This window comes from Nelumbo lutea, chromosome 5, assembly GCF_056320005.1.
Source record: "Nelumbo lutea isolate HS-2025 chromosome 5, American lotus-T2T, whole genome shotgun sequence".
Lineage (NCBI taxonomy): Eukaryota > Viridiplantae > Streptophyta > Magnoliopsida > Proteales > Nelumbonaceae > Nelumbo > Nelumbo lutea.
The window spans coordinates 19,243,109-19,264,711 of record NC_142688.1 but is presented as its reverse complement, the minus strand read 5'-3'; the positions used below and the strand labels follow the sequence as shown (position 1 = coordinate 19,264,711).

Here is a 21,603-nt window from a genome sequence, read left to right as displayed (position 1 = left end):
CAGCTTGCAGATTATAAGTGTGCTGCTGGATGAATATAACTTCAGGGAGTGGTCCGTCTCCGCAATGCTTTTTATTACTTCTCGTCATCTCACAGGCTACCTAGATGGGAGCAAGAAGGAACCTGACATTGGCAGTGCAGAGTATGCTGTGTGGCGCAAGGAGAATGCCACAGTTATGTCTTGGTTGCTTGCCTCTATGACTCCTCGGGTTGCCAGGACTGTTCGTCACTTTCCTACAGCAGCCAAGATTTGGGAAAAGGTGTCTAAGACCTATGGACAGAAGAAAAACAATGCTAGAATCTATAGATTGAATCAAGACATTGCTGCCTTAAGGCAAGGTGATATGATAGTTGCAACATACTTTGCAACTCTGGAAGGTCTTTGGGAAGAACTTGACCATCACTTGATATTGGATTGGGAAAATGTCAGGGACAAGGAGAGACATGATAAGCAAATTGAAGAGAGCAGAGCCATCAAGTTCTTGGCTGGTCTGGACCCAATGTATGAGGGTATAAGGTCTCAAATTCTGGGGAGAGATGAATTGCCCAAGTTACACCATGTTTATTATCTGGTGAGGAATGAAGAAGTCAGGAGAAATGAGATGCAAGTTGACTCTCAGACTCAACCAACTGAACAATTTGGAGAACATTCAGCCCTAGTTTCTACTAAGGGAAACAGACATCCAGACAAGAAGCACCTCAAGTGTACTCATTGTGGTGGTGAGAGACATGTAAAAGAAAAGTGTTGGATCTTGTATCCTCACCTGAAGCCAGCTGCATTGAGAAAGAACAAGAAACAACAGAAGGGCCATGCAGCAAGTGGGAATCTTGTCACCAGAAACAATGGTGACAACTCACAGAATATACCAACAGTGTCCTCTTCTCCTATGAAGCAGGTTGTTGATTCCTCTAGAGCTGGTGCCTTGGGCTTCACTGCTAGTGAGGTAGAGGCCCGACTAAGGAGTAATTCTTTTGCTTCTTCCTCCCTTCCCAGATCAGGTACAGTCCCTGCCTTTAGTGCAACTAGTTCTATTGACTCTACTTCTTGGGTTATTAATTCTAGTGCAACTGACCACATGCCACATATGTCCTCCTTATTCTCTTCATATCAACTGTTGTCTGGTCAGGATAAGATGAGAGTTGCTGATGGGTCTTTCTCCACCATCTCTGGAAAAGGGGTGGTTGGCCTAAGCAATGACCTCTCTCTTAAATCAGTCCTACATGTTCCCAGTCTCACCTCAAATATTTTGTCTGTTTCAAAACTTACCAAAAAATTGAACTGTAGTATAACCTTTTTTTCCTACTCATTGTGTCTTTCAGGACAAATTGACGAGGATAACGATTGTGTCTCACCTCAAAAATTTGAACTATTTTGATGCGGACATCCGTTCAGCCTTACAAGCATCTGTTGCTTGTAGTCCGAAGAGTGTGGAGTCAATAGCTAGGTTGCATCTGTGGCATGCTAGGCTAGGTCATTTGCCTTTCTGTTCATTAGAAATGTTGTTTCCAGAATTGTTTAAGGGAATTTCAAGTCAGAGTTTAGTTTGTGAAGTATGTCAGATGTCAAAACAATGTAGAAATGTTTATCCAATTTTCAGTAATGAAATTCAAGCTCCTTTTGATTTGGTTCATTCTGATGTTTGGGGCCCTTCACCTATTGTTTCTATTGATGGCTTTCGTTACTTTATCAGTTTTATTGACAACTACTCTCGATGCGCATGAATCTACCTGTTAAAAGGACGAGATGAAGTGTCACGGATAACTATGGCATTTTGCAAAATGATTGAGACATAATTTGATAAGAAGATTAAGCAATTCCGGTCAGATAATGCTGCTAAGTATCTTGAGAAATCCTTGAACTCATTCATGGAAGATGCTAGCATGTTACATCAATCATTCTGTGCTAATGCCCCTCAGCAAAATGGGGTTGTTGAGCGCAAGAATAGGCATCTATTGGAGACAACTCAAGCCCTACTATTCCAGCACAAGGTTCCCAAGAAATACCGGTCTCAAGCTGTTCTTACTGCATCATATCTGATAAATCGGATGCCATCTAAGGTGTTGGGTATGAAAACCCCTTTCTCTATTCTGTGTCCTACTCTTCCAGACTTCCCTCTTCCTCCACGGGTCTTTGGCTATATATGTTTCATACATGTGAAGGATCCAAAGAAGACCAAGCTGGATCCTCGGGCTACAAAAGGAATATTTTTGGGGTATTCTCCTACACAAAAGGGCTACAAGTGTTATGATCCTGTATCCAAGAGAAAGTATGTCACCAGAGATGTGGTCTTCTTTGAGTCTCAACCCTACTTTCAGTCTTCTCAGGATCCTCTTCAGGGGGAGACTAGTGGGATGGAAGAGGATTCTCATTCTCCCTCCTTTTTTGTTCCCCTATCTGCTCCTAGTTATGACATACCGGGTCAACCTAGTGAGGCTGAGGCTCCCACTATGCCGGTTACTTCTCCTGAAAAAGCAGATGTCCCTGAAGGCTCCAATAGGCAACAGAAAGAGATACGACTCACCTACAACAGAAGGAAAAAGAGCCCTCAAACTCATGACGGAAACCAGTTGAATCCGGATCAATCTGTCTCTACAATCCAAGGTAATTCCAACACTCATACTTCTGATTTGGATCTTCCTATTGCTCTCTGTAAGCCTATCCGTTCTTGTACCACTCTGCATCCCATTGTTGATTTTGTTTCTTACTCACATTTATCTCCAGCCTATCACTCTTTTGTGTCTATTCTTTCCTTTGTACATGTTCCTTCTAGGTACTTAGAGGTTGTGTCTGATCCAAGGTGGAAAGAAGCTATGAATGAAGAAATGAAAGCCCTAATGAAAGCAAGAACTTGGGAATTAGTGGATCTGCCAGAGGGGAAGAGCACTATTGGGTAGAAATGGGCGTTTACTGTAAAGCATAGGGAGGACAGGTCCATTGAAAGGTACAAGGCCAGGCTTGTGGCAAAGGGGTTTACTCAGACAAAGAAACCTTTGCCCTAGTAGCAAAGCTCAACACAATTCGGGTTCTATTGTCATTGGCAACAAATTTTTCATGTGATAGCTGGATGTGAAGAATGCCTTCCTAAATGGTGACCTTCATGAAGAAGTATTTATGGAACCTCCACCAGGCTATGACTTCGATGGAAAGGTGTGCAAACTGAGGAAAACATTATATGGCTTGAAACAGTCTCCTCGTGCATGGTTTGAGAGGTTTTGTGGGGCCATGAAGAAAGTAGGGTACACTCAGAGTATGCAGACCATACCCTATTCATAAGGAGACAGGGTAGCAACCTTACAACACTCATTGTTTATGTGGATGATATGGTGATTACCGGGAATGACTTGGATGAGATCAAAAGACTGAAGGAGTTTTTAGCTTCTGAATTTGAGATCAAAGACTTGGGCCATTTAAGATATTTTCTTGGGATTGAAGTTGCCAGGTCAAGAGAGGGGATCTACATATGTCAGCGGAAGTATGTTCTTGACCTCCTTGAGGAGACAAGCATGATAGGGTGTAGACCAGCAGATACTCCGATAGAATAGAATCATGGCCTACAGGAATCAGTGGGGGAGGACTACTGTGACAGAGAGAGATACCAAAAGTTGGTAGGGAAGCTGATATATTTATCTCTCACTCGACCAGATATTGCTTATGCTGTGCATGTTGTCAATCAATTCATGAAGACTTGCCCAGGAAAGGGAATTCTATTCAAGAAAAACAATAAAATTGATATTGAAGCCTATACTGATGCAGATTGGGCTGGTTCTGTTGGGGACAGAAAATCAACCTCAGGATATTGTACATTTGTGGGAGGGAACCTGGTTACATGGCAGAGTAAGAAGCAGAATGTTGTTGCTAGATCAAGTGCGGAAGCTGAATATCGAGCTATGGCTCACGGGGTTGCTGAACTCTTATGGCTTAGGACTCTTCTAAATGAGCTTGGCATTAAAGCTGAGGGCCCTCTCAGACTATATTGTGACAACAAGGCGGCCATCAACATTGCAAATAACCCTGTGCAGCATGACGAGAAAAAACATATTGAGATTGATCGACATTTTGTTAGGGAGAGAATAGTCTCGGGAGAACTCTGCATTCCTTATACTCCATCTGAGATGCAAATTGCAGATGTACTGACCAAAGGGCTAGCTGCAGCAAAATTCAAGGACCTTCTTGGCAAGCTAAACATGATGGACATCCATGCTTAGCTTGAGGGGGGGTGTTAGGTTGAAGGGTTTTATGTATTGATGGTTCAGCTGCTAAGTGTCCTTATTAGTCTGTATTTGTGTTTTAGTTGTTATGTACTGGGCCTGTGTTAGTGGGCCTAAGTTTATTTGTTGTTTTGAGTAGTCTGGGTGTCCCATCACTAATCAGGGGCATTCCAGACATTTTCTGTAACATTGTACTGTAATGTACTATAAATAACAGTACCGTCGACTGGGTAGTTTAGTTCGACATTCTCAGCATCTCTTGCTCTTCTTCTCTCTTCTGCTACTTCGGCTACAGCATATCAGCTTTCAAAAAGAATACTTAACCAAGCTCAAGTCAATTAAACATTGTCCCAATCAATGTCTAGAAAAATGGACTAGACAGGCCAATTGAACTGGTTAAACCGTGACCGGGCCCGAACCAGTTCAGTGATACCCTAAAAACTAGTCAAGTCCATCTGACCATGTTGTTTAACTGGAGAATCAGTGAACCGATCCTGGTTTCGTAAAACTTCCCGGGTAACTAAACGAATGGAAATTTCAAAATGCTAATGGCAAGATTTGAACCCATGACCTTTTATTTATGTGTATTTACCACTAATCAATTTCTTCATTTGTGTTTATTTACGCCTCTTTAATGCATGTATTGCTTTAAAAATTAAGAAACTAGCCACTTATCCACCACATTCAAGTGTGAAATCATTTGTAAAATATATTATATATAATATTTATGTGACCTGCATATATATATGTATATGTTATGTCATCACAATTTGACCTCCAGTTTGACAGCGATTGAAACTCTAACCCATGAACCTTCCCTTTTCCAGTTCTATTCCCAGCCTGCTCCACCATTCTACTCTGTTCAATATTGTATTCATTGTTAATTTATGGGCCCTCAAATAAAAACCATACTATACCCCTCCATTTTACCCATCCCACACTGATTATACAAGCAAAATCCTAGCCAAGGTAAGAAACAGGTGACTTAGAGGTTTGGCCTCCTACTCTAATTATACCCTCACTCTAACTTCTAAAGATGCTATTACCCAAGTTGACCCCAGATATCTAGGGTCTTGGCAGGGGTGGGCAGGATACAGAACTGACCTTTGACTTTCCTTTTTTGCACAAAATTGCTACTCTCAAACTCAAACTTGTGTTCACATGCCTGCCATCTCAAGATTTAACTGTATTTTGCACAAAAGGGATGCATTTTCAGACCCAAACCCTGTTTTGTACTTCTATTATTATTAAATTTACATTGCATTAATTCTGTTTCAGCCCACTGTCTTAAAATCTCATGTTTCTAGAGCATCTATCAGTAATACCATGTCATCAGCAAATCTGCTCCTAAAGAATGAAATATATACAAGAAATAAGATACTCTTTTATGGGGGAACTCCTTTAATTTTCAAAGCCAACCATATTATCTTTCTACATACTCTATCATATTCATTCTCCAGATCAGTGAATACCATATGGAGATCTCTCTTTTCTCCCAAAATTTTCCTATCAATTGCCTCAACAAAATGATAACTTACATGGTTGATCTCTGTAACATATAATCAAACTAGTTTTTTAATATATTTGCTTCATGCTGTCACAACTCAATCCCCAATTTCATAGTATGTCTAATAAGTTTAACCCCATGATAATTACTGAAACTTTGTATATCACCTTTTTCTTAAAGGAACCATGGTGTTCTTTCACTACTCTGGTGATTATTTTATTAAATAAATAAATAATTTAGTCAATCATAATAAGATCTGACCAGAATGTCTTTATCGCCCATCCAAGAAATATTGAACTTAATGGATCCTAGGTTCCAAAAAAGCAACCTTCAAAGTTGTATAATAGTCAATTATGGAGATAAATCCTGCACAACCACAACTACAAGAACCAAGATCTTGACATGACCTGCCACTCTAACAACATACTCCAAAGCTTCATAGTCAAGATCCAATAAGCAACCATAATATGATTAGGTCATTAGCAGCCAATTCTCCATTTTACAAGCACAGAATACACACATGCAGTGAAATCTTCGGTCTTTCCTCTCTCTAAGCATATCTTCAGTGTTGCCCTTCTTGTAAGAAACCTCCCAACAGAAAGCTATAATCTTATGGGGTACAACATTCTTCCAATAGAACCTCATAGCAAACCTTAAAAAGAGTATTCCTAATGATACCAAGGACTTGAAGGAACAAGAATAGGTGGCATTATAATTAAGAATCTACCCACAACCACCTTGACCATTAGAGGCAAAAAAAAAATGTCCTTAAGGACATCCAAAAGTGACACCACAAGCACCTTATTGAGTTCGAAATCTCTTAAAGTTTAAACCATTTTACTTATTTACAGTCCTTAAATACAAAATGTACATGTGCAAGAACAAAGCAAACATTTTGTAATTCTTTTACAAGTGAGTCAGTGGGACATAACCAAATGCAGAATTCAGAAAATAATCCATGTAAGATGTGAACATAACATACTATTTATCTAGGGTTTGTTTATTTATGCTATGTGTAATTTGGAGACCTAAAGAGCCAAGAATCAAATCATGACTACATCAATGCAAATAAAGTAGTCTGTAAGTTTATGTCAGCAAAAAAAAAAAAAAAAAAGGTAACTGGATACCAATCAAAAGGAAAAGAGTGCAAATAGAGTAGTTTGCCATAACCATGTATACACACATACACATGCACATGCACATGCACACACACACACACACACACACACAAGGAGTAACCATCAAATATATTAGGTTTTCCTCACCTACATATACATGCACTAGGGGTGGCTATTGGGTGGGTTGGACTGGGTTGGATACTTGGATATGGGTTGAAGAGCAACCCATTCACTAACCACCCACACCCCATTAGTCACCCATCTAGGAAGATACATATATGGTCTCACCCAACCTAACCCTCTCCTAATTTCCCTACCTAGCCACTAGAAGTTATCATTTCTAGCCCAGCCAAGCCAGGCCCGGAAATTTTCCGGACACATAATATAAATTATATAAAATGTTTTATATTATATGAAATATAACACAAATTCTATACATATATTATATGTTATATTATATATATATATATATATATATATATATATATATACTGTTTTATATCTAGAAATGTAGGCCCAAAAGTCCAGCCCTGGGGTCCAAGCCAAGCCTGCTCCAAGCTCAGCCTATAGCTCTCTTATCATAGATGCTAAGCCCAACCCAGCCAATGATCACCCCAAAGCTCAACCGTTATTAGAGTGACAAGACCATGTATTATGGGTCCACAAGTGTTAGTAATTTGTATATTGGCCGCTCATTCCCACTTGCCTCTTCATGTAGACTTGCGCCATTCATACACTTGGCTAGATCTATATAATTAATCAAATAGTATTTGATATCACTTAACAAAAGCACAAAGTAATTCTCTTATCAAGAGCAGGGAACCAGAAAAAATTCAAGCTAATAATGGAACTACAGAATTTTTGTACAAATCTTAGATAATAGATCTTGACCATCCATGACTGGGCCCAAGGAGAAAGAGAATTAAGAACAGTACTGTAGTTTTGGGAGGTAAGATCTCATGTTACAATACATCTTCACACTCCATATGTATCAAGAACAAGAAAAAAACAAAAAAGGAAAAGGAATGATAAAGCAAAGCCCAAACTGACAATACATTCTCTCTTTCTCAAGTTGCAGTGCAATTTTCAAACAGCATGATGGTAAGACAACCAAAACTCACAGTGCAGATTTTGAAAATCTGAAACATATAAACTCGTGTATTCAACCCAATGGGTGCCCTTGATCCAACCCAGCCAATTTTATTATTAATGGTTACCTCAACACAAGTTCAACCTGCAATACAGATGGATGTGTTTGGCCCACACACACACACACACACAATACGGATTACTGTTAGTAATCCATAGAGGAATACTTATATCAGGCGTTGTATGGATCCCACTAAAATGGATCATTACATCAGAAAGCTCCTCATTAATACTCTTGTTAGGGGGATGGGATATGATGTCTCATAATCTATTGAGGTTACTCTGGTGATGTAGTTGTCTGTACTTCTTCATTCTGTTGTGTAATTGCATGTTTGATATCTGCAGCCAGATCCCCATGGTTTTGGATTTCCAGCCTTATTGTATTCTGCCATTGCCTTTTACTGCATTCTTGTTTGGTATTTATTGCCTTTTACTGCTTACTGCAACTCTTTTTTGTTGTCAGACTTTTAAAAAAAAAATCACTTCTCCAAAACTAATCTCAAATGTTGCCTCATTGGATCTCTTTTAACTCTTTTGACATGGATAGGGCATAAAGACCACTAAGTCAAGCATAGATAATCTATTTCATCATAACTTTAATAAATCAAGCATTGAGTCTACTGGCTACACTAAGATTATTTGAAAATGCTTGAAGGATTAAACAAACAAAGGAGATATACTCTTTCAAGTTGCAACATGGATGGAGCACAAACCCTTCCAAGCTAGCTTAAAGATGAGATGAGGTGAAGTAGAATCAATTGTTTAGATCCAAGGGGATAAGGTAATTAAATTTGGAGGAGTCAAAGTGATGAAGAAAGCATTGTTGGAGAAGTAGCAATTTTAATTCATAGGGAAGACGGACTCCTAGGAGAAGGGTGGTTAGTGGCAAATACAATGTTATGCAATTCAGGTGGGAGTCTATAGCCACCCTTCACCCTATGGAACATGTGTTTGCAAGGGTTTAATGGAATTCCATTATGAGTTTGTCTTTAAGGTTCTTGGACCTTGGTCAATAATAGGTAAAAGATGAGATTTTAAAGATCCACATTGTCTGTATCAACAAATACCATGTAAAGATCTATTGTTCTTTATCAAACTTATCTATTACTTGCCCAAGTACAATACCATCCATGTTGATCTCTCTGGCTTAGAGACCAAATTGTTCTTTGTTACATTTTTTTCATACCATACAATTTACTCAAGCACTTGTCTTAATTCTTAAAGTTTCAAACAACTTATTATCCATGATTTTTTGTCACAATAGAGCCATTATCCTAAGTTAAATCTCCCATAATGTTCCCTATTAATAGCATTTCAAAACAGTTCCTCCACCTTTCATTTATTTTATTTTTAATCAAAACCCACCATTACTCTTGATGCATTAAATACAATTTAAATCTCTACGTTTTTTTCTAACACCTGTTTCTGTAAGCTAGTATACATTGTTTTCTCATTCTCTTGTACCTAGCTCATGGTAGAGATTATGAAAATGAAATAGTTCACCTACTATTTGCAAGAGAAACTTCTTGGCTCTATTTAATGAAATATTGTCAAGAAATCTACTTTATTAAGTTGAAACATGGATTTTAAAAAGGTATAGGCCATACAAGTTTTTAACAAAAAAAAAAAAGTTCAGATGCCCCATATAATTGAGTTGCATTTTTCAAGGGATTCAAACTCCATGACCTTTTTTGTCAAATAACCTGATCAAACAAGATAATAGAGAACTCTCTTATTCATTCCTTTTCTGCTTCATTATAACCCTCAGACTAGAGAGCTTCTCCCTCAAAAAGTGTCATCTTATTTTCTTAGGAAAGAGCATCTCAAAAGTGGTTATTCCTTCCTCGAACATGTTTCTACCACTCAAATGGCAGTTACTTCCCCTCAAAAAAGTTAGTGGTAGTTACCTCCACTAAAAAGTAAAGGAACAAACCAAAACCTAATCAAATGATATAGGACCCATAAAGTAGGGTATTATTTAGAAATAAAACTTAATTTAATCTCTTAAATTAAATAACAAATCTATGCATAAAAAATCAAATAAAATAGTAACCTAAACCTACAATATAAAAATTGGGTATCAAACAAAATTTATTAGAATACATAAATCAAAATAAAGGCATAATATTGGCCCCGTACTTAATATGGGGGTCACTCTCTAGTACATAAACATAACTAAGCCAAGTAGCCAACCCAGGCAGACATTATCAGCAATACCAAGGGTAAAGTGTGTAAAATCAGATACTTGATTTGAAGAATTTCAACAACACAGGGCCTAGGCCTTGCACAGGACCCCTTTAAAATTTTACATATGCTCAACAAAAGCCAAACCAAGCTATGCCACTACCCCAAAGACACTAAGGCCTTTGACTAGACCAGAAATTACCCAACCAAGCATTGCATTAATCCCCTATACACTCCAACCCTAATGAAGGCAGGATTTGATCCAAGGTCTCCAATATAACCAACAAAGACTTTACCAGCAAGCCTAGGCCTCCATAACAAACTAAACAAAGCACCTAAGCCTCAGGATGACTTACTAAGCCGCCTAATGGTAATCATAGCATGACTTACCACACCACTCCAGCTTATAACCAATTCTTATACAGATTGGGCAGATTGCCCCAATATCCATCTTGGTACTACCGGTTGGTGTGTTTTCTAGGTTAATTATTTCCAGGGACTGGAGTGCAAGAAACAGCAGACATTTTAGAGATCTTGGAGTCTTATTTTCTTCTCCTATGCTACATTATACGGATAAGTGTTAACACATGAGCACCATTTGTTTTACACCTATTCTGGTGTTTCATAAATTTACTAAAAACATATAGAGGTGGCTTATCTGAGATCATTTTCTGCTTGCATTGTTACTTTTCCTCTTATAGCTACAAACTTACTTGTAGATATATTTATAAAGACTGGATCACACTGTGATTTTTTAGTAAACTTATTTTGTAAACATATCATTTTGAAGGGATGGAGAAAGATATGAATGCATGCAATAATGGTGTAAGGTAGAAAACAATTTCTTTTCTCTTTCTTGTAATTGTCCCCACTTTGTTGGGGCAACTGTTGTCTTTTTTCATATTTCATAATGACATATATGGACCTTTAGGTGAAAGATTGATATTAAACCAGCCACTAACTTTTTTATGTTATTTGGTTCTTAAATGATTCGTCATAGAACCATTATTGATGAGGTGAAGTAACAAAGACTTGAGCATGCACTTATTCTCCCAAAACCAAAGTTTTAAATTTCAGTTTTCAGATGGTTTACAACCTCCTCCAAAATGAAAAACTTTTTTGGAACTTCAATGAGAATTTTCATTGAAATAGAAGGAAAATTTCTCTGTATTAAAAAAGTAAAAAATAAAACTTGGTTTGCTCCCCTCCTTTCTCTTGTACTTTCTAGCCTTTCTCTTCTTGCATGTATCTATGTCCTATTTCTGCCTCTTATCAAAAATTGTATAAACATTACTATTTTATCTAAACCTTTGGATATACCAATTCCAAAATTTTCAACAAAAGGTAAAACCTTTTCCTGAAACCACTATCCACTTGGTCCTAGAAGCATTTAATGTTTCATCTATGAAATGGTAATCAATTAGCATTTCTAATAAATGAATTACCATTATACATTTTTTTTTTCTAAAAATCATTCACCAAGCTCTTGCAAAAAAAAAAATTATTCCATCTAAATGATATTTCTAGATTTTTCGCTATTAATTTATGTCCTAGTGGCTACTAGGATTTAACTTAAACTCCATATGACCATCACATGTAAGGTGAGTAGATGACAAGATGGATTTAACTATGCAAGTAACAACCCATTTTGTAACTGCAATGCGTACCCCAATTTTATCAAGCTAACAAGCAGAATTTGAAATAAAGAAAAATAGGCAGTGATAAATTACTCCTAAAGAATAGAAGGAATCAAAAGGGTCATTACTGGAACCTCTTCAAGATTCAATACAACAAACAACTATATCCTACACCAACACTTGTACAAATTATACTACAAGCAACAACTCCTTTCAGGACCATTAGCCACCACAAGCTCCAGAAGTATTCACTTAAATACAGCTAAGGCAGGTGAATCCAAAAGCCACATAAAAAAAAAAAAAAAGGAGAAAAAAAGTTCAGGATCCTCTAACCATAGACAATAACGATTTTTTTGGTAATAGTGTTAATAACGTAGCATTTCCAATATTTCAAAATCTAATCATGAAATATAAAGTGGAATAGTTGAATACATGGGCTAATGCTACCTCAATTATCTGAAATTAAACATCTTCAGTAAATCAATCAACATTCAACTAGCTTAATTGGAACGACATATACGGTTTTGTCCATATTGTCTGTGCACGTTGCTAGATTAGCTAAGCAACTTTTGGTTTTCCGGCAGAAACAATGAATTAATCATCCATTAAAACAAAGACTAGCAGACTATCAGTTCCTTGCGTATTGACTGCTGACATTGCCATGTCCATGAGAAGCACAAGTCACAAGGTATAGACATGCATGATTCACTTAAGGACATGTTAGTTTTGAGCAACATGTAAAAGAATATGGGGAGGGGGTGTGGTTAGGCATAAAAACAAGCGCAAAAGGAATAATGAAAAACTAAATACGGCACAATTGCATACAAAGAGCTGACTACACCAAATAATGAAAAACAATTGGAACAAAAAGTATGCAAGACCCAGTGAGGTAAAGCCACATCACAAGTTAAAGTTGTGGAAGCAGCGAAACCATTGAATGGAAATTGGCCACTGCATAAAGAACCAAAGAAGAAAAACGAGAGCGAGCGAGCGAGCAAGCGAGAGAGAGAGAGAGAGAAAGAGAGAGAGAGAGATCACCTGGGACTTGCAACCCGTCCACAAAGTATTCCTTGATCTGTAAAGGATCCCAAAATCGAATTAAAATAACCACATGGAAGCAAAAAAAAAAAAAAAGGCTGATGAGTTTATTGTAAAACATATTCCACTGTTCTTAAAATTTCATATGAAATGAAATCTCAGCAACGCCTATGGTCGCAACATGGAAACTGGCTAAAACCAAATATTTTCACGACAATCATCGAAAAGAAAACTATCCGAAATTTGAAAAGCCAAATGAAATGTTAAGGTGCGCAGTAAAGATCGCAACGATCTGAATTTGGAGTAATCGCGACAGAAATAAGTTTGTCAGGGTTGCGAAACTCATTTGAAGTTTGGAGAAATTTACCGAACTATACGGAAAATAGTGGGAAGACAAAAGAGAACAGCAGACGATCCCATTGTTCCATGGATGGGAGAAAATCGTAACAGGATGGCGAAGCTCAGAGAGAAATGGAGGTAAGTGAGAAGAAAGGATCCGGAGAGCATCACCAATATCGGTATACCCTACTTGGTTTCCACGTATTCTCGGTCATCATCAACTTTTAATTCTCTAAAGTATGGCTCTCTTATTTATATATTTCTCAGGTTTCGCGGATTCTCCTGGAAGCTCGTTTTGCGCCTCAGGGGACATCTTACTTTGAATGGAGCCACATGCTGAGTTCGGCGTCTATGAGACTCAACAGGATGATCTAATACCGCACATCCCAGCCCACTATGAAATTGGGACTCGCTATATACGAGATGTGTGGTGTTGTGGGATTATGTTGTTAGAGTGTTGGATTGTTGGCAAGTGATCCACACTCTTTCGACACACCAGCCGTTGGGTACAGTTAAAAAGGGTGGGCACGTGCATTCATTATTTTTGGGGTTTTTTAATCATATTAGATTGAAGCAAAAGGAACTATTAAGGATTGGCTACCCCCGTTCTGTAGCCCAATAAAAATTTTGGTAGTGGATTAATAGTTTTTAAGGTTGTTCCCACACTTTAAGTGTAATAATATTTGTCTAGACCAATAGATTTATTTGTATTAATTATAATATAAAGGTTTTTTTACAAATTAAAATTTTTATTTAACTTTAGTCTAGTATAAAAATATATAACATATATATAATTTCTTATTTAAATATTATATTATAATATTTACCATGCATGCATATAACTTTCAAGTTAAGCTTATTAGGGGTTGTTTATCTTGGGCCCTATCCCCTAGGGCCATCATTGAAATAAGATTTTGAATCCGATTAACCCATATTTAGATGTTAGAATTTACATTTGGTTAAAAATTCAACTAAATGTGTATTTAACCCCATCCATTCAATTATATGCATTTATATTATGTGGGGGTTTAATGTAAATCTGATCGGGTTAGGCTAAGTTATAAACAATTTGTTACTTTTTATCATTAATTTTGGTTATCATATCAATACTAATTTTTATTAACTTCTTATTTTTTAATACTTGCTATATAAAATATGTTAAAATTTAACTTTTTAATTTCATAATTTATAGCCTTATTGCGTGCATTATGCGTGGGCGCAGTGTAAATCTAAGTCATAACTAGCTTAGTAGAAAATATTTGCCTAAGGCCAAGGTTGGGCTAAGTTATAAATGATCATCCCTAAGTAGAAGGAGTCTTACGTCACTATTTTAATTAATTTTTATATTTTTATATGGATTGCAAATGGTTTATTTTATTATTTTTCATATATTTTTACTTGTTATTATTAATTTTAATTATCCTATTAATATTAATTATATTTAAATAAAATTAAATTGTATCTTAGTTTTTAATTTATGTATTAATATTTTTTATTAATTTCTTAACTTCTAATAATTACTAGAAAAACTTGCAACTTTAGTAATTTTTATTAATTTATAGTTATTAGTTTTCAAATTATAGTTATTAATTTATTAACTTTATTCATTTTTATTAATTATAGTTATTAAGTTTCAAATTATATATAGATTATTATTATTATTATTGTTTTATGTCATGTATCACATGTTAAATTCTTAATTTTCTCTCTTTTTAATAATATAATATTTTTTTCTCTCATTTTCTTTAATAATATAATATATTGACAATAGTGTAAAGCTTTATTGATAATAGTGTTAGCCGAATGCCCCATGTATCTCAACTGTGGGATATGCAAACTAACGGCCAGTATTAGTTTGAAAGAACTTTTCTGACTTTTGCCCCCTTAAAATAAGTTATTTTGACCCAATGGAAATCTACCACGAAGTGGATGTTCTCGCCACGTATATTCTACATTCTTTCGTCTTTTTTATTCATTTCAGCCCTCGAGGCAAGAGAGAAGGAAGCTTGTAATGCAGTCTCACTTCACTACCTGTCAAGGTTGCGATGAACGGTTTTTAACTGGTTTGATCCCTAACTGATTCTGCAGACAATTATTAAAAAACCCGGTAGACATGAATAAAAATATAATATATTTTTTGGAAAGATATTTTTATTGCCTCCGTGAAAGGGTTGTTTTCGTTAATTTATTTTTGGGTAAAATATAAAAATTTCCCCTGCATTGTCTCACTATCTTATAAACTTTCCCGTCTTTTGAACCTAATAAAAACCTCCTGTAACCTTTTCAAAGAATGTATAAACGTTTCTTTTGCTTTGTTGGCATTTGCATGGTACATTAATGTATTTGTATAAATATAAATATAAATATGTAGATTGCAAAACCTTATATTTTATATTATTTTCTATCTATTTATGTTGTACATGTTTATATTTATAGTCCTTACAAACTAAGCCTTTCCAATGGAATACTCTGTTTGAAAAGAATACAGATATAAATATATACTTTATAAATACATATAAAATATAAGGTTTAGCACTTATATTTGTATTCTTTTCTAATTGAGCATTTTTTGGGTATTAGGTGTCATGCACCATTAATAACTTTCCCCTAGAACCCTTTTTCTCTAAAGTACTAGTTGTGAGATTCACTTCTATGTCAACACTAGAACAAACTAGCTAATACACCAACAAATCAGTCCTTGATTCGTCCCAATTGAGCATTAATTGATAATATTGACGTAATGCATCAACTTTTTTTAGATATCAAACATATTCCAATTTCCAAATGAGGGTTTTATAAAACAAAGAGACAAAAAAAAAGAGATACAAAGAGCATTGGTGCCATTTTTGAATCAAGGTGGTAGGAAATAATAGAAAATATCAAACAACACACCCTTGTGTGTGCAATAACATGTCATATTGTCATTAGAGCCGTAAAGCGAGCCATGTTATTGCCCACATATATAAATATCATATGTATATATACATATAATTGATCAAATTAATTGTATACATTAAATTATGAAATAAAATTTTTAAAATGTTCTTTTTTATTTATTGTCCAATTCGTTAAGTGTTTGTATTTTTTCATTATTTTTTTATTTTTAATTTTTTTTTGTTATTTATTATTTAGTAGCAAACATAAAAAGATAAGCCCATAAACTGACATGACATGACCTGTTAAGGTGGAGACTGAAACTGCTCCTCACATAGGGCGCCTCACTTGCACCGCACATGAGCATCATACCATGCATTGGGAACATCTCCCTTACTTATAAGTTATTATTCATGGGAGATGTTCCCAATACACGGTGAATGTACATGTGAGGTGCCCTGTGTGAGGAGCAGATCCTGTTCCCTTAAGGTGTGGGTGGAAGACAAAAGTGAGTCGTGCTGACCAACCCACATTACAAGTTTACAGGTTATAGCTCTACCTCATATGTTGGACCTAGTTTTGTCTTGTAGATCAGCGGTTGATGGGCGATCAAGTCCGTAGAGGTTATCGACTATTGTGTAAAATAAGGAGCTTTGGGGCCTCTCCTTCTGGTTCAATGACAAGCAAATTGAACCCATATTGTCTGTAATCTCTGTAGTCATAGCATACTGGCCTATTTTGATAAGAAATGGATGACAAAACAAAAGGAATGCACATATAGGAAATGATGCATGCCTTGAAGGAATAACTTGTGGATCTTGTAAGATTCGGATCTAATGTCTATAAGAACTCTACCCACATCTACTCACAATACATTATCTCCTTGCATTGAAAACATTTATCTATGCATAATATTATATAGGAGGATGAGATATACCCCATGTATGGTTGCGATGTTATGTGGATAGGTGTGGACAGAGTTCTTATGGGCAAGAGATCCGGACTCACCTTGTAAATGCGCACAAGGGAATCGTGTGCTCTATGATAGAATGTATAACAACTCCTCAAGTTCGATGTAAGACATGTATGAAATCATCCCTACAACAATCACACTTTGGAGAGGCAACATGCACATGCAATTGCCTTTAGGTCTTCTCTACCAGTTGCATGTGGGACATTTTGAACTTGTTGGTGCCATGGAAGAGGAGAGACGGGAAAGAAGCAGAAGAAAAGGAAAAAAAACGGATGAAGAAAAAAGAAAAAAGATAATTTGATGTAAGAAAGGTATTTTGATAATTTGAATTTCAAACATCCCACTCTCAACACCAAAAAAAAGAAAAAAATAATAATTTGAACATCTCTAATGAGGGGTAATTTGGCCCAACCCATTAATACGCGAACACGTGGAGCGACTTGATAATTAGATGACAATTCAGCATTTTCGAACACCTCAGCAGGCCAGGTGAGTTCAGGCACCTTGGCTGAGACCGAGGTCCAAGAAGCTTGTGGTGTCCCGACCTACCAAAGTGCCACGTAGTCATCTCCTAGAAGCTAACCATCTATCTTCGATCTCTCTGGGATCACGCCGCACGTCAATGAGCCTTATCCTTATCCCATCCGGATTGGATGGACTCGATAAACCTTATCAGCTCACACGAAGTCCATATTCGAGTGAGAAATGGACTCCTCATTACAAGGGTCAGAGATCTCGGATATGTTCCATGAGGCCTACGGCATATCGCCTATATAAGGGCATCACTTTCGGCCTTATAAGGTACGCGCAATTTAGCTCTCTTGTTCTCTTATTCACAAGCAAATCAATTCTCTACAAACACTCTTCGCTAACTTAAGCATCGGAGTGCCCACACCAGGTAAAGCACTCCAAGACCTCTCATACTATGTTTCTTGCAGTTCGACCTGTCACGTGTTAGTCCAACGTCTGAACCACCTTCCAGCTAGGAGCAACTGAAATCTAATGTGTAGCTTTTTTCAAAATATTAGGCTCTGTTTTAGAAAGGAATACAAATATAAATATGTACAACAAACAAAATAATATAAAATACACAGTTTTTTGTCAAAAACATAAAGGAGGTTTATAAGATTATTAGAAAATAAGAGAGGATTTTAATATTTTACCATTTATTTTAAGTGTAACACGTCATATTTTTAATTAAACACTAGGATATTTTTTTGGTATCAAACACATTATGGATAGATGGCTCATTATTAGAGGTGTAAATTGGGTCACACACGGGCCATGCAAGGCCTGGCACGATGGTCCAGGTCGTGTTGTGCCTGGGGTTCTATCTCCACGAGCTGGCATGACATACGTTATAGCCCATGGGCCCGTAATGGGCCACACTTGGCCCACTCGATGAACTAGTTGTTAGGGACCTATAGCTATAAACAACTATATAGGGGGTATTTGTGTATTTTGCTTTTTGTTTTGTTTTTTTTTTTTTGGGGGGGGGAGAAAGAATGATACAAATGCCCCCAACATTTGAAGTTTCGATAATAAGAATGCTTGCTCAACAGTTCACGTATCTCAATTTAGCAATTTGGTTGGATTCTTGGAGTTGAAAGGCTTCAACCGTTGAAATTAAGTTGGGATTCCAAACAGGCAATATGGGTAAGTGCAATTAAATTAATTTTTATTTTTTTTAAATAAAAAAAATGATTGGCTCTTCTTGAAACCAATTCCCTAATATGTTCAATGTCGATGATATTCAGTTGCAGCATGGTAATATTAGCACCGATATGGATGCTACTGATATTGAAGGAACTTCCACCCCTACTACTAATACTAGGGGAAAGAAAAAGAAGGCCACTAAGTTGATTAGCTCGATTTGAAAAATATTTAAAGTAGAAGAGGTTTAAAGGAAGGGAAAAGAGTTGTTTGCCAAAAATGTAAAAAAGACTTTAGTTATTGTAGCAAAGGTGGTACTGGCCATTTGAGCATACATTTGCTCACCCATGAAAAAGAAGAAAAAGAAGTAGTAGTAGTAGTAGTAGTAGAAGAAGAAGAAGAAGAAGAGAGAGAGAGAAACAACACAAATTGGGGTGGGGGTTTTGGTATTTTTAAATATTCTCAATAAAAAATGATGTAAGAATTAGCAAAATAAATTGTACAAGCTGAACAACCATTTTTGTTAGTTGAAGATACTAAACTTGAAAAATGGTTACGTAATTCTGTAAATCCACAATATAAAAAAGTTTTTAGGAATACTATTAGATCAAATGCTTTAATTTTTTTTATTCATATAAACAATTTAATTTACATGTTATCAAATCTTAATTCTAAAGTTGCAATTACTTCTGATATTTGGACTTCTAAATTTAGCATAAGTTATATTTGTGTAACTAATCATTTTATTGATGAAAACTGGCTTTTAAATAAAAGATTTTTAAGTTTTATTAGGCTTGAATGGCCACATACTCGCCTAGCTATTGTTGCAAGTATTTTAAATACTTTACATGCTATGAAATTGACAATAAATTATTTTCTATTAGTTTTAATAATGATTCAGCAATAAATATTTTAAAATCTTAATTAAAACCATGTTTAAATGGTAAATTATTTCATATCAGATGTGCATGTCACATCTTAAATTTATGTATTCATCATGCTGTAAATATTATTTCTATTCATATTTCTAAAATTAGAAATTGTATTATATATATCAAAATTATGGTTTAAAATATAAAAATTTTATATTAGATGTTAAACAAAGATGGAATTCTACCTATACTGTGTTGGAAATTTGTATTTCTCACAAACAAATTCTTATTGGCTTTTATAATGCAAAAATGCCTACTGAAATTATATTTGATAAAGACTAGAAAATGGCAATGTGTATAAGCGATTTTTAAAACATTTTTATAATGCAACTAATGAATTATCGGGTATTTATTATCCAACTAGTTGTAATTTAGCTTATCAATTAATGATTATTAGTGCTTATTTTTCAAAATATAGAAAGAACCCATAATTTAAAAGTATTATTGAAATAATGAAAAATAAATTTAAAAAATATTGGGAGAACATTTATCTTCTTTATTGCTTATCTACAATATTAGATCTTAGGATTAGGAAAGATAGTTCAAATATTTTACTTGAAATTGTGAAAATATGAATATTGAAATTGGAAATAAAAAAGAAGAAGTTAGTAGTTTATTATTTGAAACGTATAGTTTATATGAATCTTAGGTAAGAGGGGATAATAAAAATTCTACAACTTGTACAACTAGATCTTTTACTTTTAAACTTGAGTCCAGTAGTGGAAGAGAAAAACTTTTTTTTATTTAATAAAAATTCTACTTTAGGCGACTTTTCATTCACCTTAGAGGGAACAAATAATTTTGATATTTTAGCTTGGTGGAGTGAATATGTAAAAAATTATCCAGTTCTCATCGCCATGGCACGTGATCTATTAACATCTCTAGTATTTACAATTCCATCGGAGTCTTGTTTTAATGTAAGTACTAGGGTGTTGGACGACAAGAGAAGTTGTATAAATGATGGAAGTCTATAGATGTGCATTTACTTTAAAGACTGTCTGGATGCTAAAGATAGGGTTGTCAATTGGACTGGATTTGGTCCAATCTAATCCAATCCAATGTGAGTCCATTATAAATGGACCAGATCCAATCAAATCCAATGAATGTTTTGGACCAATTTGGACTGTTCCAATTCAATGTCTGGACCGCCCAATCTATTCAAATTCATTTTGATTTAGATTAGTTTCAAGTTTCAACCCAAACCCGGTCCATTGACACATATATTCTTATCTTATATCAATGGACCAGATATTGGCTTAATCCAATCCAATCCAATATAAATTTGCTACAAACGGACCATGTCCAATCCAATCTGATAAATATTTTGAACCAGATTGGTCCAATCCAATATGTCTTGTTGGTCCATCCAAATTGATTTTGGATTGGATGGGGTCCAATCTAAAACCGGTCCATTGACATCCTTAGCTGAAGATAGATTACAAGACAAATGATGACATGACACTACACCTGATGTTTCACCTAAAGCAGATGGTCAAAGTTAAGAACAATGGGAGAAAATGATGAAGTCAATATTTTTTGTATACTCAATAGTTGTAAAGTTTTTTTTTTCAAATTATTGTATTTTTTTTAATTTATTTGATTTTTTAATAACATAATTTTTTATTTTCAATTTGTAACTATATTGTATTTTTTTATATTTTATTAATTTCTTTCATTTTCCAATTTTCATATTTCATTCATCCAACCATTGTATGCTTTGTATCATTCAAATTTAAATGAAATAAAATTCCTATGTTTTTTTTTATTTGTTATTCACTTTGAGTCTTTGTCTTTTTGACTTCTTATTTGGTTAAGCATTTTTTTTGTTTCTTTGTTAGCTTCTTATTTTTTTTAAATAGTTCCCAATGGAAAGCTAAATATTTTAGTTTTACTTAACAAAGAAATAAAAAATAAAAAAATTATCCAAAAAAACCCAGTTCGGCCCATGCCCAAGGCCTGACTTGTGGCCTAGCTTGGTATTGCCTGGGCCC

General features: G+C 35.4%; 2 protein-coding genes across 19 annotated transcripts in view; one reads left to right on the top strand and one right to left on the bottom strand.

Moving 5' to 3' along the window:
- The window catches only part of LOC148850770 (MADS-box transcription factor 23-like), a 59,984-nt gene extending 48,803 nt beyond the window's left edge, over positions 1 to 11,181 (top strand). For 4 of the 6 annotated variants that reach the window (XM_088943136.1, XM_088943135.1, XM_088943134.1 and 1 more), the window contains one exon: positions 8,638 to 9,092. In XM_088943136.1, the coding sequence (XP_088799262.1) occupies positions 8,638 to 8,713 (76 nt within the window). In that variant the 3' untranslated portion in view covers positions 8,714 to 9,092. Of the gene's footprint in view, positions 1 to 8,637; positions 9,105 to 10,956 lie in introns of those variants that run through there. The other 2 variants (XM_088943137.1, XM_088943140.1) reach the window with 2 other exon arrangements.
- LOC148850769 (uncharacterized) overlaps positions 1 to 13,575 on the bottom strand; it is a 53,514-nt gene extending 39,939 nt beyond the window's left edge. For 10 of the 13 annotated variants that reach the window (XR_016098856.1, XR_016098848.1, XR_016098852.1 and 7 more), the window contains exons 1-2: positions 13,209 to 13,563; positions 12,842 to 12,878 (exon numbers count right to left, since the gene is read on the bottom strand). The gene's annotated coding sequence lies outside the window, so the exon portion shown is untranslated. Of the gene's footprint in view, positions 1 to 12,841; positions 12,879 to 13,208 lie in introns of all 13 variants that reach the window. The other 3 variants (XM_088943130.1, XM_088943131.1, XM_088943132.1) reach the window with 1 other exon arrangement.
- Between the last annotated feature and the right edge of the window lie 8,028 nt (positions 13,576 to 21,603).